This window comes from Ambystoma mexicanum, chromosome 5p (assembly GCF_040938575.1).
Source record: "Ambystoma mexicanum isolate Mex_15411 chromosome 5p, UKY_AmexF1_1, whole genome shotgun sequence".
NCBI lineage: Eukaryota > Metazoa > Chordata > Amphibia > Caudata > Ambystomatidae > Ambystoma > Ambystoma mexicanum.
Window position 1 is genome coordinate 268,157,760 of NC_090930.1, and position 27,356 is coordinate 268,185,115.

Below are 27,356 nucleotides of genomic sequence, written 5' to 3' on the forward strand. Positions count from 1 at the left end.
AATCAGCCAAGTGAATTCTTGCCCACAATCTTATTGCAGGCCACACTGGCCCCCCCAAACCAAGAGTAACCACCTTCCTCCAGCTGATCCATAACAGCCAACCCCTTTGGCACCTCAAGAGGGTCCCAGCCTCGGCAATTCGAAGGGGGCATCAAGAGGGGCGTGAACGCACCGCAGCCAGTGCGAAAACCGCTTGCCACGGGACACTTTACCACACTCCTGCAGCAAACAGTCAGAGGCCCCGCACATCGGCGAAATAGCCCACACACAAGTCGACGTTGCACCTGCAAAAGTTCTGGTGCTTGGTACCCAACTGCCATTTGAAAACCCTGCCAGGAACGGGAAACCAAGCGCGAACCAACATCCACAGGGCAATAAAGTGTCCCGCAAACATCCACAAGGGCACAAGAACCTCAACAACCACTTCAACCACTCCGAATCATTATCCAGCATCAACCTCCTTCTGGGCCCCTGTCTGAGCAATAGACGACACTGCCCACGAGACTCCGCAATGGGGAAATCTGACAAACTACAACGGAAACTGAACTTCGAGGCCGGCACTTCAGCCAGGACACCAAGACATAATAGCGAACCCGAGTCCCCGTCGCATAATGCAGGCCACAATGAAAGTGACTCCCAAGAACTGGACATAAGAGCATTGCTCCTGGAATCGAAAATGGGTATTAACAACCTCGAGAGCAAATTAGATGACCTCTCCTCAAAAGTTGATCAAGTACAACACCGGCTTGACACTCACAAGAGCGCCTGGACGAAGCAGAGCAACGCATCTCTAATCTTGACGATGGGGTAACATCCCTGACCACCGGGGTGTCATCTCTCGAAGCTCAAATGAAGATAGCCAACTTGCAAAATGAAGACCTTGAAGGGTGCTCCAGAAGGAATAACATACGGATAGTAGGGGTAAGAGAGAAGCAATTGCAGGGCAAGATGGAAGACTTAGTGGAGGAACTGTGCAAATCCCTCTTTGGACCAGAATCACCCTCGCATCTTTTCGTCATCGAGAGAGCACACAGGATACCAACATCAAAACCTGCCCCCGGAGGGCCATCTCGACCAATAATCGCAAAACTACTTAACTATAAAGACAGGGACGCGATAGTTCGAATGGCCAGGGAGAAAGGCGATCTACAATATGACGGCGACACGGTTCACTTTTACCCGGACTTCTCACCGGCTGTACAGGCACAGAGAAGGTCCTTTACACACATCAAACAAAGACTCTGCATCAACCAGATTCCTTATTCAATGCTGTTTCCCGCCCGACTGAGAGTACAACATCAGGGTAAAACTCAGTTCTTCCAGTCCCCCGAAGAAGCAAACAACTACCTCGACCAAGCAGGCTGCCTCCCTCCCAAGTACAGCCAAGCACGCGCCCAAAGAAAAAGAGCCCAAAGGAACCTGCCATAGATGATAGGGGATGAAGAAACGCATCCCAACCTGTAACACCACCACCAGAATGCGAACTAGGGGTTGAAATACCCCAAGGCCGAGCAACTTGCGAAGATCCAAGCGCCCCGTAGCACAGCAATGTTCAAGTACACAAGTTATACGTTAGTAGAAAGGGCAAACATGACGAGCGAGTTAGGGTTGCTTGTGAAGAACAGGAGGGGGTTTCACACCAGTTGGGAGTTATCATGGTTAACCAAGCCCGTGGCTCATCACATACGCCGCCGACGGGGAGACCTCACCTCGCCCAACGCCACCACACTGAGACCTATCGCCTCAGCCTTCCAGCCAGTATCCGCAGAAAACTGTTCGCAAAAAGAATAAAACAGACAGCACCTTCACAGTAGCCACATGGAATATTAAAGGAGGAAATCAGCGAAAGTGAAGAAAATGACAGTACCTTCGCCGTCACAAAATCGACGTAGCATTTATCCAGGAAACTCACCTACGACCGTCCACCGAACACCCCTGGGCGAAAGACTGGGGCTGCCACCGCTACTTCGCGTCCTTTTTCGTCATACGCCAGAGGGGTGGCCATCCTAGTCAACAAGGCAGCCAACTTCAAACTGATCTACCAAAATAAAGACACGGAGGGCAGATCACTCCTGCTACCCGGAACACTGGAGGGGGAAGAGGTCACCCTGGTGAATTCATATGGCCCAAATACTGACAGCCCCCGCAACTTCGAATGGGTAATGACTCATCTAAATACAGCCAAGGGTTCCACGATCATATGGGGCGGGGACCTCAATACACCTCTTAATCCAGCCATGGATAAATCGCACAAGACGACGGCCCCATCCAAAGCAAGCTTACAAATTATCAAAATCTGCAAGGCCTACGACCTCGTCGACATCTGGAGGCACAAAAACCCGAATACCCGGGACTTCACTTTCCACTCCTGGGTTCATCAAACTAGTTTAAGGATAGACTATCTCCTCGTGTCCGCTCATAGCCGCCTGCAGTGGTGAGATTGCACTATTCTACCGAGGGCCTTGTCGGACCATTCCATGATGTCCCTAGAATGCAGTACCACGCAAGCACCCAAACCGAGACCTCACTGGAAATTTAAACCCAGAGCATTGCAGGACACCGTCTTCGTGGAGGAACTCCGAACAGAACTAAAATCGTTTCTAGACATCAACCAAGGGTCAGTGCCCTCGGTTGGGACGCTGTGGGAGACACTGAAGTGCTTCACCAGAGGGGTCTGCATGACGAAGGAAAGCAGAATTTTAAAACTAATACGAAGAGAATTGAACGCTAGTGAATCCCGACTCAAAGCCCTAGAAGGAGCCTTGTCAATAAACAGCGATCCACAGTTATTAGCTGCAATAAAAAAGGAACTAGAGGTGTTCTGAAGCACGGCTGGGAGAGAAGTGAAGTTCCTCGACAGAAACTGAAATATTCGGCAATACGGAGAGGGACAGCAGCCTGGAGCTCTTCTCGCGAGACTCATAGCAGCCGACAGAAAGCCCACATCGATCGATTCAGTGGTAGACCATGCCGGAAACATCGTCCACTCGACAAATAACATTGTCGAAACATTCTGCCGCTTTTATCAAGTTCTATGTGACCAACTACTCCGCCACCCCTGCGGAGCTGGCTCACTACCTAGACACAGTAGAACTATACTGGTTTGACCCTGAGCTCAGAGAACCACTGAACGCCCCCATCACCACAGAGGAGATCCTCGAGGTCATTAAGGAACTGCCTAATACAAAAGCACCAGGGCCCGATGGCCTATCCGGCGAATTCTATAAACACTATGCAGACCTCCTGGCCCCACTGCTCCTGCAGTTCTACGACGAGGCCTTCACCAATGGCCAACTGCCTCTGTGACTATATATGGCCAACATAATTCTTTTACATAAACCCGGCAAAGACCCAAAGGAATGCGGCGTGTACAGGCCAATATCGCTGATAAATCTCAACAAGATTTTCGCAAAAATACTAACCAAGAGGCTATTACCCCTCATGCCCACCATGGTGCTAGCTGATCAGACAGGATTTGTTCCTGGGAGAAACACCTCATGTGGAATAAGAAGAATGTTGGGTGCTATGGAGTGCCTTGATCCAGACTGTCAGGCAGCAGCAGTACTTCGAGACGCCGAGAAGGCTTTCGACTCGGTCGAATGGCTCTTCCTGTTCACAGTTCTAGAGAGGATGGGCCTAGGCAAATGCTTCATACGTCTGATCTCACTACTTTACAAAAAACCAACATCAAACATCACATTAGGAGGTCTCCGTTCAGCTGATATCCATCTGAGAAGGGGAACCAGACAAGGCTGCCCACTCTCTGCACTCCTGTTCGCCTTGGTGATGGAACCCCTGGCCTCCGACATGCACATGCACCACCTTCACAGAGGCCGCTCTTTCGGTCCACACAAGATGATCATTTCACTCTACGCAGATGACATAGCCCTGTTTCTACAGTACGCAAGTGAGAATCTGAACTCGGCAATGAGAGCTGTAATACAGTTTGGGCGCTTCTCGAGCCTGAAGATCAACAGCAGCAAATCAGTGATGACTTTGGCTTCCAATGGCAACACTTGCATGTGCGGTACCTTGAAATCTTCATGTCCCGAGTGAAAGAAGACATCATACGAGACAACTACGAAGCCACTGTAGACTCCATCCAATCCAAAGTCGACAGGTGGAAATCCCTACCACTTACTCTCTGGGGCAGAAATCATTAGTGAAAATGATCATACTACCTAAACTATTATATCTGTTCTCAAATATCCCCCTGCTTCTAACTCAAAGATTTCTCCAGCGCATCAAAAGCATGGTCCTGGACCTAGTCTGGGCAGGCAAAGTAGCGAGAGTGGCCTATTCCACAGTAACACGGCCGACAAGACAAGGAGGTTTGGCACTTCCAGACCTGGATCACTACTATTGGGAAGCCCAGGTCCAATATCTTAGCCAATGGTACAAGACAGAGTTCATAAGACCCCATGTCCAAATTGAGAGAGCTCTCGCGACGCCTCATCTCCTGTGGTCAATAATCTTTGGCCAATTCCCGGCCACCCAATCATCGATGAACCCCGTCACCACCACATACTCAATCTGGAAGAAGATTGCTAAGGAAAGTAACGTCACGTCCAGATACTCACCACTTCTCCCGATAAAACCCATTCCAGGAATCCCCATTACAGGCGAAAAAACATACCTTCTTTGGTCAGAAAAGTTACAGCTACACTCCATGCACAACCTCTTCCCAGAAGGTACGTTCCTCACTCTGCAATAACGCCCTCGACACCTTCATCTACTTCAGACTACAGCACTCGCTACAGGCGGTAATCCCGTCGTTCCCGCAACAACCACCGGTCTGGGACCTATTCCACAGTACAATCCAGGCTCAGGGAGACGGGCGCCTAGTGACAAACATCTATGAAGCCCTCCCCAGTGAATCGGATCCGCTCGGCTCAAAGGCAAAAAAAAAGAGGTGGGCGAGGGCTCTCGGATGCACAATTCTGGATGACGAATGGGCCTACGCTCTTTACCTTACGCAAAAAGTAGCGATCAACTCGAGGTTTAAGCTGATCCACTTTGATTTCCTTCATCAGACTTACCACACGCCAGCAAAACTGCACACCCGAAAAGACTCCATATCGGCAGAGTGCGCCAGATGCGGGCACAAGAAGCAGACTTTTTTCATCTGGCGTGGGCCTGTCCCCCGGTGGCCAACTTCTGGAAAACAGTATTCGAAAAAACCTCAGCAAGAATAGGAGCCGACCTTCCTCTTGAGCCAAAAATAGCCATACCGGGCCTGACCCAAACACTTCCTAAAGGAGTAAGAAAACAAACGGATCTACTACTGATCCTAGCACGAAGGAGTATCGCATGCCACTGGGGCAGGGGCCCCGCTCCAAGTTCACAGCTCTGGCTGAAAGACATTACATACTGCCAAGAAGTGGAAACCTATTTCATTAAGACACTGCCGTTACACGCCCGCACCCCAGGTATATGGGGTCCGTACATAGCATACTTCCTTTCAACAGCAGACGCTTCGGACTCACAACAGCCAACTCCATCAAGGAACTCAAATGACAGCCCGATACATGACACCGAATCCTCGAGCGCTGCGTCACAGGGATGAAGGCTTTGGCGCAAAGACTCTATAGCATAAAAGGCGAGGGAGGTGGGAAGGTCCGGGGTTTCACGTCACGGCCGGTGCATGGCCGTTTGGTTTGTGTGTTCTGTTTGAAAATACCAATAAAGAAAGTTAAAAAAAATAATAATCTTATTTGGAGCACTTATGCCCAAGATCACACCCAGGCTCAGACATATGCGCTACAACCACAGCAAATGCAGCAAGCACCACTACAAATGCCATTGCCACAAGGACAATCGAAGCAAGTACCCATGCAAACACAACAGGTACAAACTCAGCAAGCACAGACACAGCAGGCTATGATGCCACAATGAAATATGACTACAGGAGCTCAGCAAGCACCCGCACCCAAATTGGGGAGTGCGACTGTGGTAGGAGGAAATCCCTTCATGGGTACAGGGATTAAATTTATATCCACAATATGACAGCCCACAGAGCAACCTAATCAGACCCTCCAGCTTATTGCGATTTTGCGATCCCGCAAAATGCCGCGAAAACGGCCGTTTTGCGCAAAATGCCGCAAAAATGGCCGTTTTGTGCAAAAACGGCATCTATAAAAAAAAAAAAATGTTCCTTTTTTTTAAGTAATCTGCAAAAATTACTGTTTTGAAAAAAAGAATCCTCAGGGTGCCAGTTTCTCAACTTTTCTTTTTTATTTACACAAGAAATGAAATCACTTGCGCCCCAAAAATTGCAGCCCAATCCACAAGGGACACATGAATGGGCACATTTTATATGCGCGCCCATTCAGATGGCCTTTTTCACCTCCTTGATCAAATAAGTGGCGTTTCTGTCAATTTAAAAGCACATCCCTCATTTCCAAGCAAGATGCACTTTTAAATGTGCAGAAATTGTAGGCAACCCTACGCGCACGGGATGTGGGGCTGCCACTGCATGACAGGGTCTTTCCTGACCCTGTCATGCATTTCTTTTAAGGTATGAACCGCTGCTGAGTCGCTTGCATTTCTGTTCCTCAAACAGGATAAAAATGCATTTTTTGGGTCACATTTTACAGTGGCAGGCACCTAGAATGCCTGTCCCTGTGAAAGGCGCTGGGAGCTTGCAGAACACTGTCGGGAGAGCGATTCTATTCAAAGTACTGCCCATTTTGAGGACAAAAATCTATCGAATGTTACAATTTGACCAATTACGTCCAGTACTATTCGATCGATTTTTATAAATACTGAACATGTGTTGCGGGGGTGTCACCCACTCCCCTTGTTTAGTATTTTTCGTCTAGGGTGGTTGCAGAAGTGTTTTCCCCTTTTTCCTAAAAATTGGAGGCAGGGACAGAAAAAAAAGAAAATAACGAAAAAAGGACCCTGCGGAGTCGGATCCGACCCGCGTTAGAGGGACGGATCCGACCCGCGTTAGAGGGACGGATCCGACCCGCGTTAGAGGGACGGATCTGGCACCGCAGGGTTGCAGGGGAAGCGGCAGCGACCAAGCAGTTAAGTAGGGGAGGGGGTCGGGTGGTGGTGAAAGGTACATTTTGGGTTGTTTGGCTGAAGTGCAAATCAATTTGCAGCAAAATTGACTACGGTCAATTCCGCCGCAAATAATTACACTTCGGTCAAACAACCCAGAACACCATTCAAGGCAGCTGCCAGCGCACAATTTGCGCTACAGCTCAAGCCTGTGGAAATGCGCCGGTCACCTTTGAGAATAAGGTGACCTGCTCATTTCCAAAAATGGGTTGTCTAAAAATAGCATATCCTCCGTTCTTTTTTTAAATGCCCCATCATTTGAGGAACTGGGTCAAAATCTACATTTAAAAAAAATGGTTACACTATGAGAGAGAGGGAGAGTGATGGGTGAGATGTGAAGTGATGGGCAAGAAAGCAGAGGAAGAACAGTGGGTCAGAGGAGGAAGTGCTGCACAAGAGAGCAGAGGAAGCAGTGATGCGGTGGGCCAGAAATCTGAGAGCGAGCAGAGGTACAGAAAGTAGAGGAAGCGGTTGGCCAGAAAGAGGCAGTGAGCTGCAGATTGGGAAAAAGGATGAAGGAAGAATGTGATAGAATGGGAGAAAAGATGCAAGATGCAGAAGCAGCACAAAAGAATGAAGGACTGTATATTGAGGGAGGAATTTTAGAGTGTAAGGTGTGAGTTGGGAGTATGATTTGGAGTGTGGCAGGGGCTGGGCAGTGCAGATTGTGACTGGTCGGTGTGACATAGCACGTGAGTATTTGTATGACAGAGTGAGAGGTTAAGGAATGTAAGTTGTGATGGAGAGTTGGTGAGATGTGTGTGGGTGTTTGGGGGATTGGAGAAGATAAAAGGGGAATATTTTCAGCATTACAATTGATAATGATCAATTTAGTTAATACTATTAAATAGGCATGAACATTAAACCAGAAATGTAGCCAAATCAAACACTGTTCTGCCAAGCCAGAGACATCTGGGACTCTTCCTATTAAATTAATACAAAAGACACATAATAATGATACCCTGGCTCTCTTCTAGCCTTGCACTCTACCTATTTCCTGCAATGTGGCAATCTTACACCCTCCAGTTAATACCAGATGTCCCGCAAAAATGCCGCAATAAATAAAGGTTTGTGCCGCAAAATTTGCCATTTCATGCCGCAAAATCCTGGAAGGTCTGCCTAATGTGTTCAGTACTATCTCTGACACTAGACCCCCAAGAGGAACCAAGGGTCAAGGTGACGATAGACACTGGAGCAACTCGTTCCTGTGTCCATGAGCGGAAATATGTTGGGTATTGCAATGAACGAGCTGGGATTCTCTGGGGCAATAAGTTTAGTTCCTTTTACAGACGAATTACCAATCTCTGTAGCAGAACATGACATGTCAATGCCATTATTATATTCTAGTCAAACGCTGGTTAACATATTGGGGCGTGACTTAATGTAGAAACTTAACACAATGATATATTTTACTGATGAAGGAATAGTGTGTTCCACATCAGTGATACATTATATAAATGTGACAGTTTATACTAGCCTTACAGGGCAGAAGACATTACAAGGAGTTCCCTTAGATACACGAGTGTTTTTCTATGGGAGTGACTGTTTTATTATCGTGCTTACCCAGATTGATAGGTCAACTATTAAGAATACCCGATGAGTTTTTGTTCAGACCAGCAATCCCTATGGATGATTGAAGAAGGGCAGATTGTCCCCTTGGAGTTACAAGCAGCAGTGGTCAGAAAGGAAAAGGTGGTTCTTCATGGGACAGATGAGGGGAAGAGGATGGAGAACAGCGATAGCCCTAGGTGAAGGATACAGGCTGACAGATGAGTTGTTTAAGGATGAGTACTCAGATGATGAATTAGTATTTTTCATAAATCTCACTTATTGGTTTAAAGTAGAGGATAGAGAGATACTGCAGAGAATGGCGTTGGTAAAAAAAGAAACCATTATTTTTTCAGGATGATTTAGAGAAAGTGCCAGACATTTTATGGACGACAAGTCCATATGATGTGGGACTATTAAAAGGAGGAGCAGTGAAAATCAAACTAAAACCAGGAGACCTTTTGCCACGTGCAAAGCAATACCCTATGTCCAGAGAGGCAGATGAAGGTATATTTGAGACCATCTCCACTCTAATGAAGCAAGGAATATTATTACCATCCCATTCTCCATGTAACACGGATGTGTGCCCAGTAAGAAAATCTACGGGTGAGGTGGCAATCGTGGGTATTTATACAGGACCTTTGTCCGCTAAACAATATAGGCGAAGCAATTTCCTTTAGTTCCAAATCAAGCAACAATATTGTGCAACTTCCCATCTAAGGCCAAGTATTTCACAGTCAGATTTTAAAAAACTTGTTATTTTCAATTCCCCTTCATTAAGACTCACAGGATCCGACTTCCTTTTCATATAGAAATATTCGCCGGAAACATACTTGTTTGCCTCAGGGGTACTGTGAGTTCCCATCAATCTATTAAATATTGATGGGCATAGGTAATGATGGACCTAGGTAATGTTCAGCTCGAAAGTGCAATCGTCCAATATGCGGATGACATTTTGGTGTGTAGTGAGACAGAAGAAAGATGCAGAGAAGATTCAGTTAATCTCATGTCTATACTCTCAGAAAAATGATATAAAGTGGACAAAGCGACGCTACAATACTGTCAGAAAAGGGGTCTTGTATACAGGACAGTTGATTTCTCATGATGGGAGAAAAGTGAGACCTGAGAGAAGAGAAGCAATTATGACGATCTCAGAACCTAAAACAGTGAAGGAAATGCAACAATTTTTAGGCCTATTTAACTATAGCAGGGCCTCGGTTTTCGATTACAGTACATATATTGAACCAATTTTTAAAAGGGCTTAAAGAAGCGTAGGTGGGCAAAAGCAAAATAATATGGACAGATGAAATGACTGAAGGATTTGAAGAATTAGAAAAGGAGATCAGTACAGCCCCTGTGTTGCGAATTCCAGATTATCATGATGAATTTAACTTATTTTCCCATTCAAATGGAGAAGTCATGACAGCAGTAATTGCACAGAAAACAACATTAGGACATGGACACAAACCATTGGCCTATTATATTGGAATTTTAGATCCAGTTATGAAAGGGCATTATCCCTATGAGCAGTCTTTAGCTGCTGCTGCATTTGCAATCAAAAAAAGCTTCAAGTACATCAATGGGGTGTTAGGCAGAAACCTGTGCAGTTCCCTCTGGGACCACTGCAAAAGATTTAAGACTACAGGTGTTTGGCAGTAAACCCACTTGGTACCAGTCTGTACCACACAGATTCACTTGGTAGCTGTGGCTGAGCAGTCAGACTTCCCTAAAGAAGAGTTAGGCAGTATACAGAGTATTCACAATAGGTCAAGAGGACACAATAGAACAAGTAAACACTGACCAGGGCTTGGTGTAAAAGAGATATAATTATTTATTTAAAAACCACATCTAGAAAAACACACAGGAACTAACAGTAAGTAATTCAAAAATACGGTCACTAAAAGATATACACTCCCTTAAAAGAATATTAGACAAGTCTTAAATAAAGCCCCACTTATTTTCAGACAGCGGTGAGCGCTTAACGTAGATGGCACTCTAATAGTTTGTTTTAAAAAGGGAGAGAAAAGCAGAGAACAAATTGAAACAGATCCCAACACTTTTACAAGAACATAACAAGAGAGGAAGGCAAAGTAAGACCGTGAATTCAGAGTCAGTAGGCCGGATCCGCTTTAAGAGGATCGAAACGAAATGTGTCCAAGGTCACACGGTTGCAGTGCACCAAAAAGTCTTGTAATGGTTCAAAAAGGAGTTGGATCAAAGAAAGGGACCAGTTAGAGGGTCAAGGCGGCCAGCCCAGTCCAGAAGGTTAAGGAGTTATTACCTTGTAGCAATCTTTAGAAAGGGAGGCCTGGCGGACACGGTACCTTAAAGTGGTGAGAACACTCCAGCGGGGGCAGTTGTGCCTGGCAGCGGATGCAAGTCGGTGCTTCGTCCGGGGGAAGAGAGGATCTCGTCGTGGAGGAAGACAGGAGTCTGTTGCACTGCCAGGGAAGAAACCAGCCGCTGGGTTTCTCAGGTACAAGGAGCGGTCCGTTGATTCGAGGTTCAGTGGCAAGTGGCTATCCGGCTGCCGGGGTGCTTGGCACGGGCAGTTCGACCACAAACCGGTCTAGGGTGCGAAGAAAAGAAGGTAAACTGGTTGTGCCCACCAGTCAGGGGAAGAAGCCTCTCCAGCCGGGAGATCTTCTCTGTCGTCGGGAAGTGGTGAGTCGGTTCTGCAGGGCTCCACCGGTGGGGTCATCGTGGTAGGTCGGCTCAGCTTCTCCCTCGTCGGATTCTCAGGTCCTGTGGCGACTTCTGAAGTTCCAGTCCCCAAAGCCCTGCTTTTATGCAGCATACCCCCATTCACTCAGCCTAGCTGTCAAACAAACATGCTAAGTGGTGGGCCAAATCACACAACAGTGCGACTTGAGTTACCAAGGTAACTCAGTCCAGGGTGCCTAATCCCCTTCCACACCCCCTGTGGTACCCAGACAGAGTGGCACCACTTTTGGAGGCTTCTGTGGAGAAGCCCGCCAAAAAGTGGAACAAAGGGCTCGACTTGGGTTGGAGTCACAGAAGAGAACACAAACGCCATTTTAGAATCGAGTCTTGGCAAAAAATACCAACTGGAGAATGAATATTAATTAAATAAACCGGCGGTATGTTCGAGGCTATGAGAATTAAATAGTTGGTAGCCTCGAACAATGGGAAAATCCCATAGGAAAATATTCGCGGTCGAATATAAAAAAGTAGTTTCCACTGCCACCAGCCAAAACTCGATCAGGGGGGACCGAGACGTGCCCCCTCGACTAACAGACCCCGGGGCAATCGAATTGCCCGGACCAGTACGTCCACAATATGATGGTTTGTACCGGTTTCTGTTAATAATTTGGGACTAGTAAAGCCAATGGTGACTTTACATGCCCTGGGAGACAGTAGTCAGTCCCAGGGTATGGAGTCTATGGTGGGGGGGGGTCACTATGACACCCCTGTGTTACTGCACGGAGGGTGCTGTTTAACACACATAGTAAAAACACATGAGACCCTATGGAGTAAAGGACCCCATAGCCCATCAAACACATAAGCAGTCAAAGGAACACCATAAATCATGTCCAAGAGTGGGAGAAAAAGAGTTTCACTCTTGGCAGGAGGAAAAAACAAACTCCAGAAATCCAGCAAAGCTGCTGGGGGACTCCCTAGGTTAGGAAATTCAGCCTAAAGAGAGAATTCTTCCCAACATGGGGTGTTCAGTAATATTTGTAGAGCATGCATTATTTGCAATTTTAATGAAACCTAAAAGTACATTGACCACACAAAGAGCATCAGGATACAAGGTAATTATATTGAATCATGTGATTAAAATTGTCAGATACAAGACAGTGAATCCAGCAACGTTCATAGATGAACCAGTAGGGGAGGATGATTATGTACATGATTGCACAACATATACTGAAAACTATAATGAAACCCCCCACGCTACAGAAAATACCCTCCAAACGACTGGCGAAAAGCATACTGGATCAGCAGTAGTAAAGCTGAACTGTGTGACCGAAATTGACTGTAGGGCACAATTTGCCAACAGCGAGGGGAGCAATTCTTAGACCCAACGGCTCATTTAAGCATCTGCATATATATTATGTGGATATGCTGCAGACATGAAACAGCTAACGTGAGCTGCCGTTCCTTATGAGTGAAGTGTTCCCAAGATGAGGTGTGTGAGGTTTTACGGTCTGAGACAGTATTTTGTAAACTAGCTGTTTAAGCATTGGTTTTTCTCTGCGTATCACCCACAGGCAAATGGTGTCTGTGAACGATTAAACGGATAACTGAAGGAAAGTATTGTTTAAGTAAATATGACTTTAAAGAAGGAATGGCTATATTGCCTACCCCTTGCCTTATATGCCCTAAGAAACCAGCCTGGCTCAGATCCCCATCTAACTCCTAATGAGTTGGTCACTGAACGCCACATGAGAACCCTCCTTGCTACTCCACCTAGGTTAAAAAATTATGCTCATAGTGTAGCAATGACATTAGCTGATGAAATGCATGATTACCTAAGAACAATAACTGCAGTTGTTTCTTTCATGTCTCAACAGGTCAAAAACCAAAAGTGAGGGGTCAAAGAGAAGCACCAAAGACAATCAACCGATTGAAGCAGAAGATTTGTTAAAAGAAACCAGCCTATACCCAAGGGACCAGGTGCTGGCATGAAAGTGTGTACGCACTTGGCGCATGCCCCGCTTTGAAGGTCCATATGAGGTAGAAGAAGTTACGCCTACAGTTGATAAGTTAAAAGCATTTGCACGACATAAAACCATATAAAAGGGGAAACCCAGACCTCTCCTTCTTTCTTCAGTCAGTAGTTGCAGAAGTTCTGCGCATGCAGATTCGTTCTGTGGCCAAGAGTAAAGACACGAAAAATGAAGAACACAGCAGCACTTTAGACTAAAGGCCAATATCTTTTAACATTTGATAAGGAATAAAAAGTCTTTGTTATCCGGGAACATTTTTAGATAGGCTAAACTTAAAGCGTTGAATTACTGGAGCTGAAAGAAGAGAAGCACATTTCATCTTTATGTTACCAATTATAATACACACATTCTTGTATGCTGTTTTTACATACATATTAGAGTCTGATGTTTATGGTATTTAGACCTATAGTACCTATAGTATCAGCACATGAAGGAGGTGGTAGTGAGAACGTCAGATGGAAGCTGCTATGTCTGTCACTTAATACCGTATGCCACGAATGCTGCAAGAACATTTATTGCCAAAGAGATGCCTGCAAATGATGCAATATGTCTAAGTCATCTAGCAGCATGTAAAACCAGAGGACAATTTGAAGGAAAATGGGCAACTTTGCGATGGTGATAAAGGGGAACATTTGAATATGAACATACTTATGTAAACAATTTTTAAAAAAGGATAGACGGTGGGACTGGGCAGACAAGCAAAAAATGTATGTATCCATCCCAGATTTGAGAACGAATAACAACAACGGTCAAAATGAAGAGGATGGATTGCTCAGACATGACGGAAAGGTCAGGAGAGCCAGGATGCTGGGAAATACCTCTGCTATTGGTATATGGGCGTTTTGACACTAGTACCGGATGGGAAGATGGATTATTATCTTTCCCTGCAAATTTATTGAAGAAAGAACCAGTAGTTATAGTGCAAATAGTGAATGACAGATGCCTAGAATCACAGGCCAGGTATTCCAGGTAACTAACATGGGTCGACACCGAACCAGGTCCAGTATCTATAATACCATTGAAGAATGCAATAACATGCTTCAAGAATGGAAACTCGGTTCTAGTCGGAGAGAACAAAAGATGTGGACAGACATTTGAGGTCCCAAGGATTAATGGAGGAACTGCTGTACGGATGGACCCATGTTGGGCCTGTGGATCCAGAGCTCACATGCAGTTGCCTCAAAATTGGGGAGGAATATGTTCCATCTTATTAGTACATGTTCCAGCATTAGTGATCTCTAAAATCGGTGAAATTCCAAAGATGAACGAACAGAGAAGGAAAAGATTGCTCATTCTTTGCAGGCTGAAAAGGGAGAACTACTTTTCATTAAAATAAAGGGTTATGAAGACATTCCAGATGAACAGAAACTGTTCAGCAATCATAATGACATCTATATTTAAGCCAGGACTCCGGACGGCAGTGAACGCCAAGTGGCTGCAAATTACCAGATGGGAGCTGCTGTAGACGATTAATGCAACAATAAAAGGATTAAATGCAATCAGAGAAGAATCGAGAGCCATCAGGTTGATGACTCTCCAGAACAGGTAGGTCTTGGACTTAATTACAGCAATAGAAGGAGACGTGTGCACCAAGGTTGGGCCTTCTTGCTGTACATTCATACCATCCCATAATGGAGAGAATAGAACCCGAAAGAAGTAATAACTATGCTGACGACCAGGCATATAAAGATGGTAGATGAAGCTGATGAGACATCCTTTTGATGACTGGTTCTCAATCCTATTGTCATGGATTCCAACATGGCTGGCCAATGAATTTAAAATACTCTGAGTAATAATTGTGATGCCATTGTCGGGATTCTGTTTTATGAGGATCATCTTGGGACAGATGCCATTGTCGGGATTCTGTCTTATGAGGATTATCTTGGGACAGTGCCAGAAGACAGCAAAGATAGCTATTGGGATGAAGATCATGATTGATATAGACGCTGGAACTGGTGAGCAGATGCAAAATGAGGAAAGTACCCGTGAGAATATAAAGAAAAGTATCCTTGCACCTCCAGGAATGAAGTTCTACTATCCCAAGGATCATAAAAAATATGTAGGATGTTGGATATTTTGTTCACCATCATGAGACTGCTGCCACATGACCTGGAGTGTGGATGGACATATAAAGAATGCAGATCACCTAAGGGGGGTGGCAAAGATACGGGTCCCAAAGAAATGACAGTATGAAGAGATGATAAAGGAGAATGAAGAGAGGAATGCGGTGGTGGACTCGACTAATGGTGGGGAATTTAGAGGAGCAGGTGGACACATTATCCCTAACTCCTACCCCCTCACCACTGTCATACTGCAACATGATCAGGCAGGCTCTTCCACCAAAGAATTATTTAAAATTCTAAAGGAGCTAGAAAACCCCAACCCCCCACAGACAACTGCTCAAAAGATAAACCCTGGTGCACCAGCATCCAGAATGCCCTCAACATTAAAATCACAGGGCTCCAGACCAAAATTGTGAACAAATGTCAACAACTCCCCAGCAACAAAATCACTAACCCTAGCTTAAGCCCACCTACATCTAACAAAGCCAACATAGGCTTCACCTTTAAGAAAGTGACCATCTTAGAAGTCCAAATAATTATCACTTCCCTAAAACCTAATTGCAAAGGGGACAGCTGCCCTGCCCAAATAATAAAAGATGCTGCCAGAGACCTCTCCCCCTTTATCACTAAGCTAATCAACCTTTCGTTTGCCAACAATTCTGTCCCCAACAACCTAAAACAATCTTGGGTGCTCCCTCTCCTAAAAAAACCAAATCCCTAGACCCAGCCATACCAACCAATTATAGACCCATCACCACTGTCCTGTTTCTGTTAAAAATCCTGGACAGAGTCGCCTACATCCAGATTCAGGAGTACCTGGAATCTAACCAACTGCTGGGTATACGTCAATCTGGTTTCAGACCGCAACATGGAACTGAAACCGCTCTGGTTGACCTCAAAAGCCAGATTGATGAAATCAAAGACAAAGTCAATGCAGCCATCCTACTTCTCTTAGACCTCTCAGCAGCCTTCGATTTAGTCGACCATGAAATCCTATGCAATCACCTATCAATCGCAGCCCACTTCTCCTCCTCTGCCTCCACATGGATACAATCCTTCCTGGCGAATAGAACCATGCGAGTCTTCTCCACAACAGCCGCTGCTGACCCAATCCCCATCACCTGCGGAGTCCCACAAGGTTCCTGTGTCTCCCCCACATTGTATAATATATTTACGAAGCCTCTATTCAACAAACTGGACCGTCTGGGTATCACCTACACCAACTATGCAGATGACACCCAGATTCTCCTCACCATCTCAGGCAACTACAATGCAGACGTCACCCGGATTAACAAAATCTTCTCCATCATTCAGGCATGGATGGCCACCCACGGCCTCTGCCTGAATGATGAGAAGACGGAGCTTCTGCTGATCGGTTATCCTAATAACCTGTCTAAACTCAGCCCCAGTTACATCATCATAGACGGTAACACCATCCCTATCGCTAAAAGTGTGAAAACCTTAGGTTTCCACCTTGATGCCAACACCAACCTCGCCAAACAAATCAACTCAACCGCCTCGGCCACTGCATGTACAGGTAAGCTAATCGGGGCTAGCAAACCCTTCCTATCCCCCCCCCCCGACAGCTGCCTCACTCTGGCCAGAGCACTCATTCAATCCAAACTAGACTATTGCAACAGCCTGTACCTAGGAGCCAACCAATCCATAATTAACAAACTCCAGGTTCTCCAGAACAATGCTCTACGTGCAGCACTCAACATCCCAAGGCGTGAACACATCTCTACAACCAGAAAAGCATGCAAATGGCTCTCCATACAGCAAAAAAAAAAATAAAAATAAAATAAAACCGACCTCAAAACTATCTGCCTCACTTATAAGGCCTTAAATAATCTAGCCCCACCGTACCTCTCCAACAAATTTACTTTAAATTCTTCATCCAGAACCACCAGATCAACCAGCTCTTTAAACATACTAGTGCCCAGATTTGCCTTAAAAAGAGCAGGAGGCGCTAGCTTCATTGTGCTAGCCTCCCAACTTTGGAACACCTTACCACTCAAAATTAAAACCACTGAGTCCTTCCCGATCTTTAGGAAACTAGTTATTGACTGGCTACTGAACAAAGAGTAGCTTTTACCCTCATCTCCAACCACACCTGTATTATATGTAAATTGTCGTATTATGTAAATCCTTCTTTGTAAATTGATGTGCCCTGTAAATGTTAATGAATATTTCATGACTGCAACCGTATCCTTAAAGCGCCCTTCTACCCATGGGTCCGGATCGCTCTACAAATAAATTAAACAAACAAACAAACAAACCAGGAGAAGGGCCCTATGGGGGACTCCATGTGTTATGCCTATACCACATCGAGTGTATGAGAGACGACATGCACTCATAACCGTATCGAATGTATCTGAAGGAGGGGAGGGATGTCAGCACACACGGCTGGATATCATGTAGTGCCAAGTGAAATCCGACGCTGGCAGAGTGATGTCATAAAGAAGCTATACGAAGGCATACTCAAACGATATAAATATACTGAAGAGTAACGATGTAACTGAAGTGATAGGAGAAACATTACGAAACGATAAAGTAATCATATATACAAAGAAGAATGAAGTAATTTGTTGACCAATAAGTGTAAATAAGCAGCAAGGTAGATGAGACACATATAATCTTGCATTAGAGGAAAACATAACGTGGCAAGGACGTCCATGATAGGAAAATGGACGCTGGCTTGTGTAAAGATTCAATTCAGCTACCTCAGAAACAGACCATGGCTGTAGAGTCAGCAGGCATTGGAGAATTAGCTTAGTGTGCAAAACGAAGGAGTCTATGCTGGCCTGGAATCAAGGATGTTATTTCAAGGAATAGCTGCAAAGCAAAAAGGGAGGCAGACGGATAAGCCATCGACATGAGACATATTTCTCTTGGATTTCAAGAAGAAGAAAACATTTGCAACAGCAAAAGTATTGGACAATTAACAATGAATAAGACTCTTACGAGATGGAGTGAGCTTCTAGAGGCCAAGAGGAGCAACAACACCCAGCATAGTTAAATCAAATAGCAGTAGATAGGCGGTCAAAACGGACAAATTAGCGGTCTCCTCACACGTGATCCAGAAGTCGAAAACATGGGCTATTCATTAAGCTGTGGATGAAGATAGTGATGTGCTTACACTATCTTGAACGTTCCAGAACAGAGAGCAGGCTACAAGGTGAACTACAAACAGTAAGCGTTTGCTCATGGCCGGACTGATGAGAGATGATGGACTAAGTGGGAAAGGTTGGAGTAATCTGACGTGAAGCAAGCACTTGGGTTTCGTTTTGCTTACGTGATGCTACCCATGCCGAACGTCCAAGGTTGGGTGAGAATGCCAACCAATAAGTGGGTCTATGTGGCAACCTACTATAAAATGTTGCATAGACCAGTTTGCTGCCATTTTGTCCGCTATCATCAGTATCATGCCTATTTATAAGTAGTTCGAGACATGCCTCACAGATAAGAGACTGGCAATAAAGTACTAAACCATGTGCATTCTATAAGTAGATGCATTCCCCTAACCAATCCCTCCCGTTGATAGGTTTACAGTTTGCCACGTAGGGTGATATGACGCATATTGGGGTATAAAACCTCTGCGTAAACAAGTTTGTGCGCAAGTGTGCATGCATCAGTCCGATGTCTGCCAGTTGACCATGCTTCATTAAATTGAGAATAAAGTAGTACTTTACCATATTCTTTGAGTCTGTCCGGTTATTTGGTCTGAGATCTTTATTGGTAATCTCATCTAGCACAAGAGACGCGTCAAGGTGCTAGAGCACATTGGAGCGACTACTCAATATAGGCGAGGGTGCCCCAGGGACTGTATGGTGTACATGGGTATGCCTCATCGAGATGATGCAGACGAAAGCAGGTTGTGCCGAACTCGATTGGGCTGCTACAGAGTAATGACGTTTCAGCACTTGATACAGGGAGGGTTGTGGGCGGCGTTTATAATCTCTTGAAACCTACATATTCTGGTTGCATGCAAGCGGTTTACACATTTCAAGACGTGCCGTGCAATAAACACACCATCAGAGCCGTTGCATCAAACACGACCTTTCAGGACATAGACACACCCTCCCATAATCCGTGCATTAATTGCACCCTCCAGTACCCAAAAGCCAGTGCCTAGACATGAAAATCGGCGGTCCATACATTACACACACCCTCCCATAAGCCGTGCATTAATTGCACCCTCCAGTACCCAAAAGCCGGTGCCTAGACATGAAAATCGACGGTCCATACATTAAACTCATCTGGAGCAATATTAATAACCACTCTTCCCCGGCCCTTCTGCGTAAACTATACCCTCCCAAAATCTCACAGCAATGCTTTAAATATAGCAAGGTATATAGATGTGCACATGACATAATTAGATTTACATGACAGTGAAATGGGCACCTGTGCTGGCACTTCACTATGGCACTTCACTAAGTCACTTACTTCTTAAACATACTGACAGCCACTGTTGCCTTCAATTGATGCAGGACAGGGAAAGCCGGGAGTCTGTTGTTCCAGCGGCTCTGGTAGAGATGGATCAGCTGAGCCCTTTTCCCTCTGCAATCACACGAGGCCCCGGCTGTCTCCCTGTCTCAGCCGGCCGGATGTCAGCGCTTTACGGCAGACATCGGTAAATTGAAAGTTGCCAGTATTGGAAACACTGTCACGCCGCAAAATCCTACCAGGCAAAGAGAAATTAGACCAACACAAGATGGCCTCCACACGGCAGCCGCCTTCTTGGATTGGGCTAGTCCTACCAAAGCAAAGGCTGAAGAATGCCATACGATCCTTCAGACTACTGCACGTGTTTCTATAATTGCCTTGTTATCTTTTGTAGAAATGTTTGGGGGTTTACAATTAAAGGAATCTGTTAGTGTTAAACTTTAGAACGCCCTGGTGGCGTGCCTGGATAGTTTTGGCTTCCTGCAGTCGTGCTTTAGCATCACCTACATGGGAAGTGGGGTCTAGACAGTGGACAATCGCCCTAGATTGTCTGGGCAACGTGTCAGTTTTATAGACGCACATTCTGGAAAAATAACCGTGAAATGCTAGTCATATAAAATGAATACAATAAGCACAAGCAGCAGACACAATAATTAAGATTTTCAACACATTAGTTCCAGAAAGTCATAATTCTATGAAAGTCATGGAGGCGAAGGATTATGCTTTCTCTTAAACAGCAGCTTTAACGAAACCAATAATAAACACGAACAAAGACAAAAACCCACTTTGGGTAAAGTCTTTGGAAATCCAAGGTATTATTGGTCTATGAAGAAAAACCAAGCAATAACTGCATACATGCCAACCTTCCAAGCACCTGGAAAGGAGATTTCATCAGCGAAATCGGGAGATGTAAATTTCCCCATAGGAATACATTGGCGCTAGAATGTTTATAGGTGGGAGAACGTGAAAAATACCTATAGTTTTCACTGAAAAGTCGTGAGTCTCCCGCCTAAATCGGGAGGCTTGGCATGTATGCAACTGTATAGTCCCATAAACACTGTAACTCCCCCGAAACGTCCTCTTTCTTTTGCTGATCCAAAAATGCGCCCTAACAGGTAAACGTGGTTTCCGAGTTCCCAGCTATCTTGTATCCACAATGGTACCTAATATGAAAAAAACATATCTCAGTGAACTGAACCAAGAGGGTGGGGAAATCATGTCATGACATCCTAACAATATCAGTACAATAATCATTCCAATATACATAGCATGTACAACATTACATTCATTGATCAACTCGATTGCAAGGGTGGGAAAATCCTTCACCTCCATGTCATTAATAGGATTATGACTTTCTGGTACGAATGTTCTGGCGGCCCGGTAGGTATTCCGCTGTCACCGAAACCTGTCTCTGAAGACAGAGGTGCCAAAACTATTTTACCAACTCTGCTAACATTCTGGACCTTGTGCCACCCAATCTGTTTGTATACCTGACCGCTGACACGTTGTCCATCTTGAAGAGTACGCAACATTGGGTCCTCTTCTGAGTCCAACATTTCACTGCAACGGATTCTGCAAGCAACTCTAGGCAATTCATGTGTGATGCTGTCTCCTAATTCGACCACCTGCCCCCTGTTGACATGTCTCTGCATCGGGCTCCCCAACCCCATCTGCTGGCCGTGGATTCAATAATCAGGTCCGCGGACGAGCCAAATATAGCTCTCCCGTTCCAAGCATCCATATGTTGGATCCACCATTCTATTCACCTCTTGGGAAATTGGGATGCTTGATTCCAAAGATGCGCCCCTCTTGAGTTATTGGTTCTTTAGCCTCTGAAGGGTACTGTAATGTAAAGGCCCCAGGAAAATGGCTTGAATTGATGATGCAAGACGGCCTACCAGCCTGGCAATCTCTCGTAATGAAATCTGTCTCTTCAACAGAGTGTGTTTTATCTGTTTCTTGATGTCGTTCACTTTGGTAATTGTTAGACTGAGTGACCCCCGGACCGAGTCTATCACAAAACCCAGGAATTCCATGGATTGATCTGGTGATGTGTCACTACAGGTTTCATCAGCTTGGTAAAAACACCAAGGTGCTGACGCTAGGTCGAAGGGTAGGCAACAAAATTCCCATGTCAACTACCCCCAGACAAATCTCAGGAATATCCGGTGCTCTGCTGCAATGGGCACCGTCAGGTATGCATCTTTGAGGTCTATCCTGGCTAGCCAATCTGCCTGCAATACTATATCCATTAAGAGGTGAATCCTCTCCATTTAGAAGTGTCTGTAAATCACTAAATCCTTCAACCCTCTCAAGTTGCTAACCAGCCTCAGCATGTGTTTTCATTTGACCAGCAACACGTTGCTTCTGAAGCCTATGAAGGAGTCCGTCACCTGCACTATGATATGGGGGTGTATTCTGTCTTGGTGTTATGTAGAAATCTTTGTGAAACCCTCGAACCATGTCCAAGACCCTAGCATCTTTGGATATGGAGTGCCAACAGACTACATTCTTTGCTAATCTCCTGCCTACTGCTGGGAGGTCTACGCTTAGTGCACGCTTGAGCTTGCTCGCTCTCACCTGTGTTACTTTGTTGGTGGTCTCCTTTTCGCCAGCCCCTGCCCCCTCCTCGGCAGGGAAAGAAGGAGTTTTGTCTTGCGTCCTCTTTCTCTCTCGGTTGTGTTCCATCACTGTAGGCCTGTTGTGCCACCCTCTGATCTCAGGCCTAGGTCCCCTCCCCTGCCAGTCGCACACCTGCACTGCCTTCCTGGCAACCCCCGCACTTGAGGACTGTTTCTGTATCCCTACAGTCCCACTACCAGCACTTGACACCTGATGTCTGCACTTACCCTTGCACTTGCCACCTGCTGGCCGTACTTTTATTTATTGTTTATTTATTCTCTTATCCCATGTACTGCACTGTCCCCTCTCTCTCCCCCACGCACTTACCCCTTCCCCTTCCCATGCACTTGCGCAATCTGAATGACCCCTGTCCCAGTAGGATCGTTGTCTGTCTTCCCTCTATTCCCCCTCCCTTGCCTCGTCGTGCCTTGAAACACTTGTTTATAGGTGCTTTATAAATGCCATATCATATCATATCATATATTCTAAGTCAGAGAGGGAGCATTTGTTAAGGTTGTTTGCAGTACTCCAGCAACAGGGTTTAACGCTGAATTGCCCGACATGCAAATGTATGCACTGCACAGTGGAATTTGTTTGCATCAGAAATGTCTTGGAAGTAGGTAATGGCATACATACCAACCCTATTGAAAAATGTTGCTACTTTTTACGTCCTCCCGCCTAAAATAATTCTAACCCCACTGCATTCCTATGTGAAAATTAATTTCTCCCGATTTCTCTGACAAAATCTCCCTCTCAGGTGCTTCAGAATGTTGACCTTTTATGCAATAGATACAATCCAAAACCACCCTGGAAGAGCTTGGTCACTGTACACATTCATGTCTGTTAGAACCAGAAGATGTCCTCTTTTAGAATTTTACAATGTTGAGTAGTTATGGATTTAATGTGCTTTCTATGTCAAAACCGGAGGCTCGGATTATGCTTTCTCTTAAACTTTACTTCTTGAGCAGCTTCAACCAAACCAACAATAAACAGTAACAAAGGCAAAAAACTACAAGTACCACTTTAGATAAAGTCTTTGGAAGTCCAAGGTATTATTGGTCCATGAAGAAAAACCATGTGATAAACTTGGCCAATCCTCAACTCCAATCCTCAACTCCAACTCCCCTGAAACGTCCTGTTTCTTTGCTGTTCGGGCAGCGAGCTAAGTACATGATTCTCATTGTTTATTGGTTGATGCATGTTTTTTCCTTAGATTATTAAGATTAGTTTGCGATTTGTATTATAAAGCGGTGCAAGAGTAGCATTTGTGTGTAGTGTGGCTGTTAGACGCTCCTCTGCACATCAGAACACTGCACATCAGAACACTGCTAGCACCCCCACAACACCTTCCCCGGGTTCCCACACTACTCCCCCCAGGTTTCGAGACTCACGTGATTTGGTTACCCCACAGGACCGAAAGCTCCGTACCGGGTACAATGTACGTGCCCGGTTGCAGCCCTTCCTGCATTGGCAGTTGCCATGGAGAGCACACAGCAGACGGGGCGACAGAACACTTCCGCATCGAACAGTCGTCCGCTCACGTGACTCAGAGCAGCGTTTCCCACGTGACGATGGAGGGCATCACGTGACCCGGAAGCGCCCAGTACATAACGCTTGATGCACGGAGCACTCACCGCTTCTCAGCTGTCTTTCGACTCTGTTTGGCGCTACGTCTGGACTTTGCTCTGCTTTGCTCTGTTGGTTTACCTTGACTTTGGATCACTCACCTGGACTCCCTCGGATTATCCTTTGTACCTTTGCTTGGAACTGTTGATTCATTGCTGAACCTCGGCCCGTCCCTCACTTGCCTTCGGATCATCCCTTTGGACTTTGTTTGTCTTCACTACGCCATTGCCCTTTGAGGGCTCACGCTACGCCTCCAGCCCTTGGTTCAGGTGGGATGTCCTGTACCCACGTGTGACTCCGGTCCCCGTTGTTCTGGGGACTACCTTTCATCTGAGTCTCGAACCTCCTTCACTAGGTCTCCCGGGTTTTCCAGCCACCGGATAGGTAAGATTAGTTAGACCCTGTGATTCTTGTATTCTATTGTATTTGCCTGGTACTTAACCCCGTTCTTTCTACAGCAGCATCAGTGTTCCTGAGGTTCCGTGGATCCGGGAAGCAACATCTCCCACCTGTGGCTCCAAAGGTCGCACAGCGGGGTTCTTTTAGGTTCCCCTGTGTGTCACTTGGGGACGGAGGTATCAACGGTCTACACGACACTCAAGTCAGAACAGACTGAGAAGACGTATAGTCGTGTTGAACGATGCAGGGGTCCACGGAAGAACCCATAGCTGCTTTAGTACAGGCAATTACAATATTAAGGGCGGATATGGCCGCCGCAAACACCGTGATTCACCAAAGGTTAGATTCCATACAGAGTGTCCAGCATTCCCTCCCTGCAGACTCTGAATTTGGGGATGCTGCCGCTCCAGCCACGCCTCCTCTAGTGGCAAGTACCCCAGCCCCAACTGCGGTGGTCCTTCCAGCCCCTTCTCCTCTGGCCGCTCCTGAACGTTACCAAGGCGACCCCAAGAAGTCCAGGACCTTCATCAATCAGTGCAAGTTGCACTTCCTGTGCAGACCTCTGGCCTTCCCCAGCCCCACTGCTAAAGCGGACTTTACCCTGTCTCACCTGGCCGGAACGGCTGCCGCTTGGGCTAACCCTTTACTGGAGAACAATAGTCCAGTTCTCTATGATTTTGACCTCCTAGTCACCGAGATGTCCCGAGTCTTCGACACCCGGCACAAGGCACAATCCAGGGATCTGGAGCTGTTAGAACTAACCCAGGGTAGAGGGGCCTTGATAGACTACATCACCCGCTTCAACCAATTGGTCGCTGAGACATCATGGCCAGAAAGCAAGCGGGCGGTCATTTTCTATAGAGGGTTGAGTAATCCAATGAAGGATGCCTTATCAGTGGTCCCCTCCGTGGCCACTCAGTATCAAGAACTAGTGGATCTTGCCCTGCAGGTAGATGCACGTCGCTCAGAGCGCAGGGCTGAGTTGGGCTACTCCCACCCCACAGCGGTCAATACTCCCGCCTCCAGCACTGAGGAACCCATGCAAGTGGGAGGGTTACGTAGTCCCATCACGACATCCGAGAGAGAACGAAGGAGGGTGGATAATGCATGCTTTTATTGTGGCTTCACGGGACACTATGTTAAGGAATGCCCCCGACGTCCCAAGAAGTCCCAGGTTTTTCAGACAGCTCGACCCTAGACCCGGAGACCAGGTCGAGCTTCCAATCCTCATCTCCGGGTGCCTCTCTTGCTTTTGCTCGGGTTCAGCCCATCTTTGTACAGGCCACTCTTTGTCCCTCTGCGGGTATCTCCCACGCAGTCACGATCATCATCGACTCTGGTGCCACGGGGAACTACGTAGACATTGCCTTGGCCCATTCTCTCAATCTGCCTTTAGTGGTGAAAACCTGACCCAAACCGGTCCAGGCTGTAGACGGTACTGCCCTAGTCTCTGGTCCCGTAAGGCACGAAACTGCCCCTCTCTTATTGACTATACAAGACATTCACACAGAGATGCTACGTTTTGACCTGATTACCACACCCCAGTTCGGTATCATATTAGGGATACCCTGGTTGCGTGAGCACAATCCTCTCATTAACTGGCAAACAGGCACGGTCCTCTTTGAGTCAGATATCTGCCAGAACTATTGTCTCCCAGCCCATTAGGAAGCAGATACTCCATCACGGGCCCTGGGAGCTCTCGCTCATCTCACATTGAATGACGGTGGATCAATGGTTGTGGATTCCCATACTGTTGGAGGGGTGGTTAGTGGAGTTCCCCCTGAGTACAAGGCATTCGAATCAGTATTCGATCGCGGTTCTTCCGAGGTGCTTTCGCCACACAGGCCATATGACTGCCCGATTGAACTAATCCCGGGTTCTGCCGTTCCTTCGGGCAGGATCTATTCTCTGTCTCCCTCGGAAGAACAGGCTCTGAAGCAGTATGTCCAGAACGCCCTACGACTAGGCCACATCCGCCCCTCTACTTCACCAGCCGCAAGCCCTATTTTCTTCGTTCCCAAGAAAGAGGGGGATCTACGCCCTTGCGTGGATTACCGGCGCCTCAATGCCATCACTAAAAAGGACAGGTATCCAATCCCTTTGATCACCCCCCTCCTGGACTCCTTATTCCATGCCTCCGTTTTTACCAAGCTGGACCTTCGGGGCGCGTACAACCTAGTGCACGTCCGCGAGGGTGATGAGTGGAAAACTGCCTTTTGCACCCGTTACGGGTTGTACGAATACCTAGTCATGCCCTTCATCTTATGCAACGCCCCGGCCACATTCCAGCGTTTTATGAATGACATATTCAGGGACATTCTGGACGTGTACATGGTTGTTTATCTGGACGACATCCTGATCTTTTCGTGAGATCTAGATGACCACGTGCAGCATGTCCGGGAGGTCTTATCCCGTCTAAAGAAACATTCGCTGTTTGCCAAACTCGAGAAATGTCAGTTCCATAAAACGTCTGTTGAGTTTCTGGGCTTCCACATCACCCCTGGGGCCCTGTCCATGAACGAATCCAAGGTTAGGGCGGTCCTAGAATGGCCGATACCTCAGACGCTCAAGGCCTTGCAGGTGTCAGGCTTTATCAAATCTGATGTTGTCCCCGGAAGCTGCTGAACCCCCGCAGTCCCCTTTGGATGCTAACCTCTTAACTGGTATCAAACAGTTCAGTTGAGAGCACCCCCAAGGGAAAGGGGGAAAATGGGACAAAATAATAAACTTCAGGTTTTGCTCAGCTTCTTTATCTGTCAACCTGTTAGTAAAAAAAAAATAACAACAAATTCACTTAAGTCACTAACCTTTGAATTTCTTGGCTCTGACTTCTCTTTATCAATTTAAGTAAATAAACACGCCACCATACCTGATTATCCTCTGTGAATAA

At 46.2% G+C, this 27,356-nt stretch overlaps 1 protein-coding gene across 1 annotated transcript in view; it reads right to left on the reverse strand.

Moving 5' to 3' along the window:
- The window catches only part of MCTS1 (MCTS1 re-initiation and release factor), a 367,576-nt gene extending 347,538 nt beyond the window's left edge, over positions 1–20,038 (reverse strand). Inside the window, exon 1 of the mRNA XM_069612677.1 lies at positions 19,820–20,038. Coding sequence (XP_069468778.1) covers positions 19,820–19,830 — 11 coding nt within the window. The 5' untranslated portion in view covers positions 19,831–20,038. The remainder of the gene's footprint in view (positions 1–19,819) is intronic.
- Between the last annotated feature and the right edge of the window lie 7,318 nt (positions 20,039–27,356).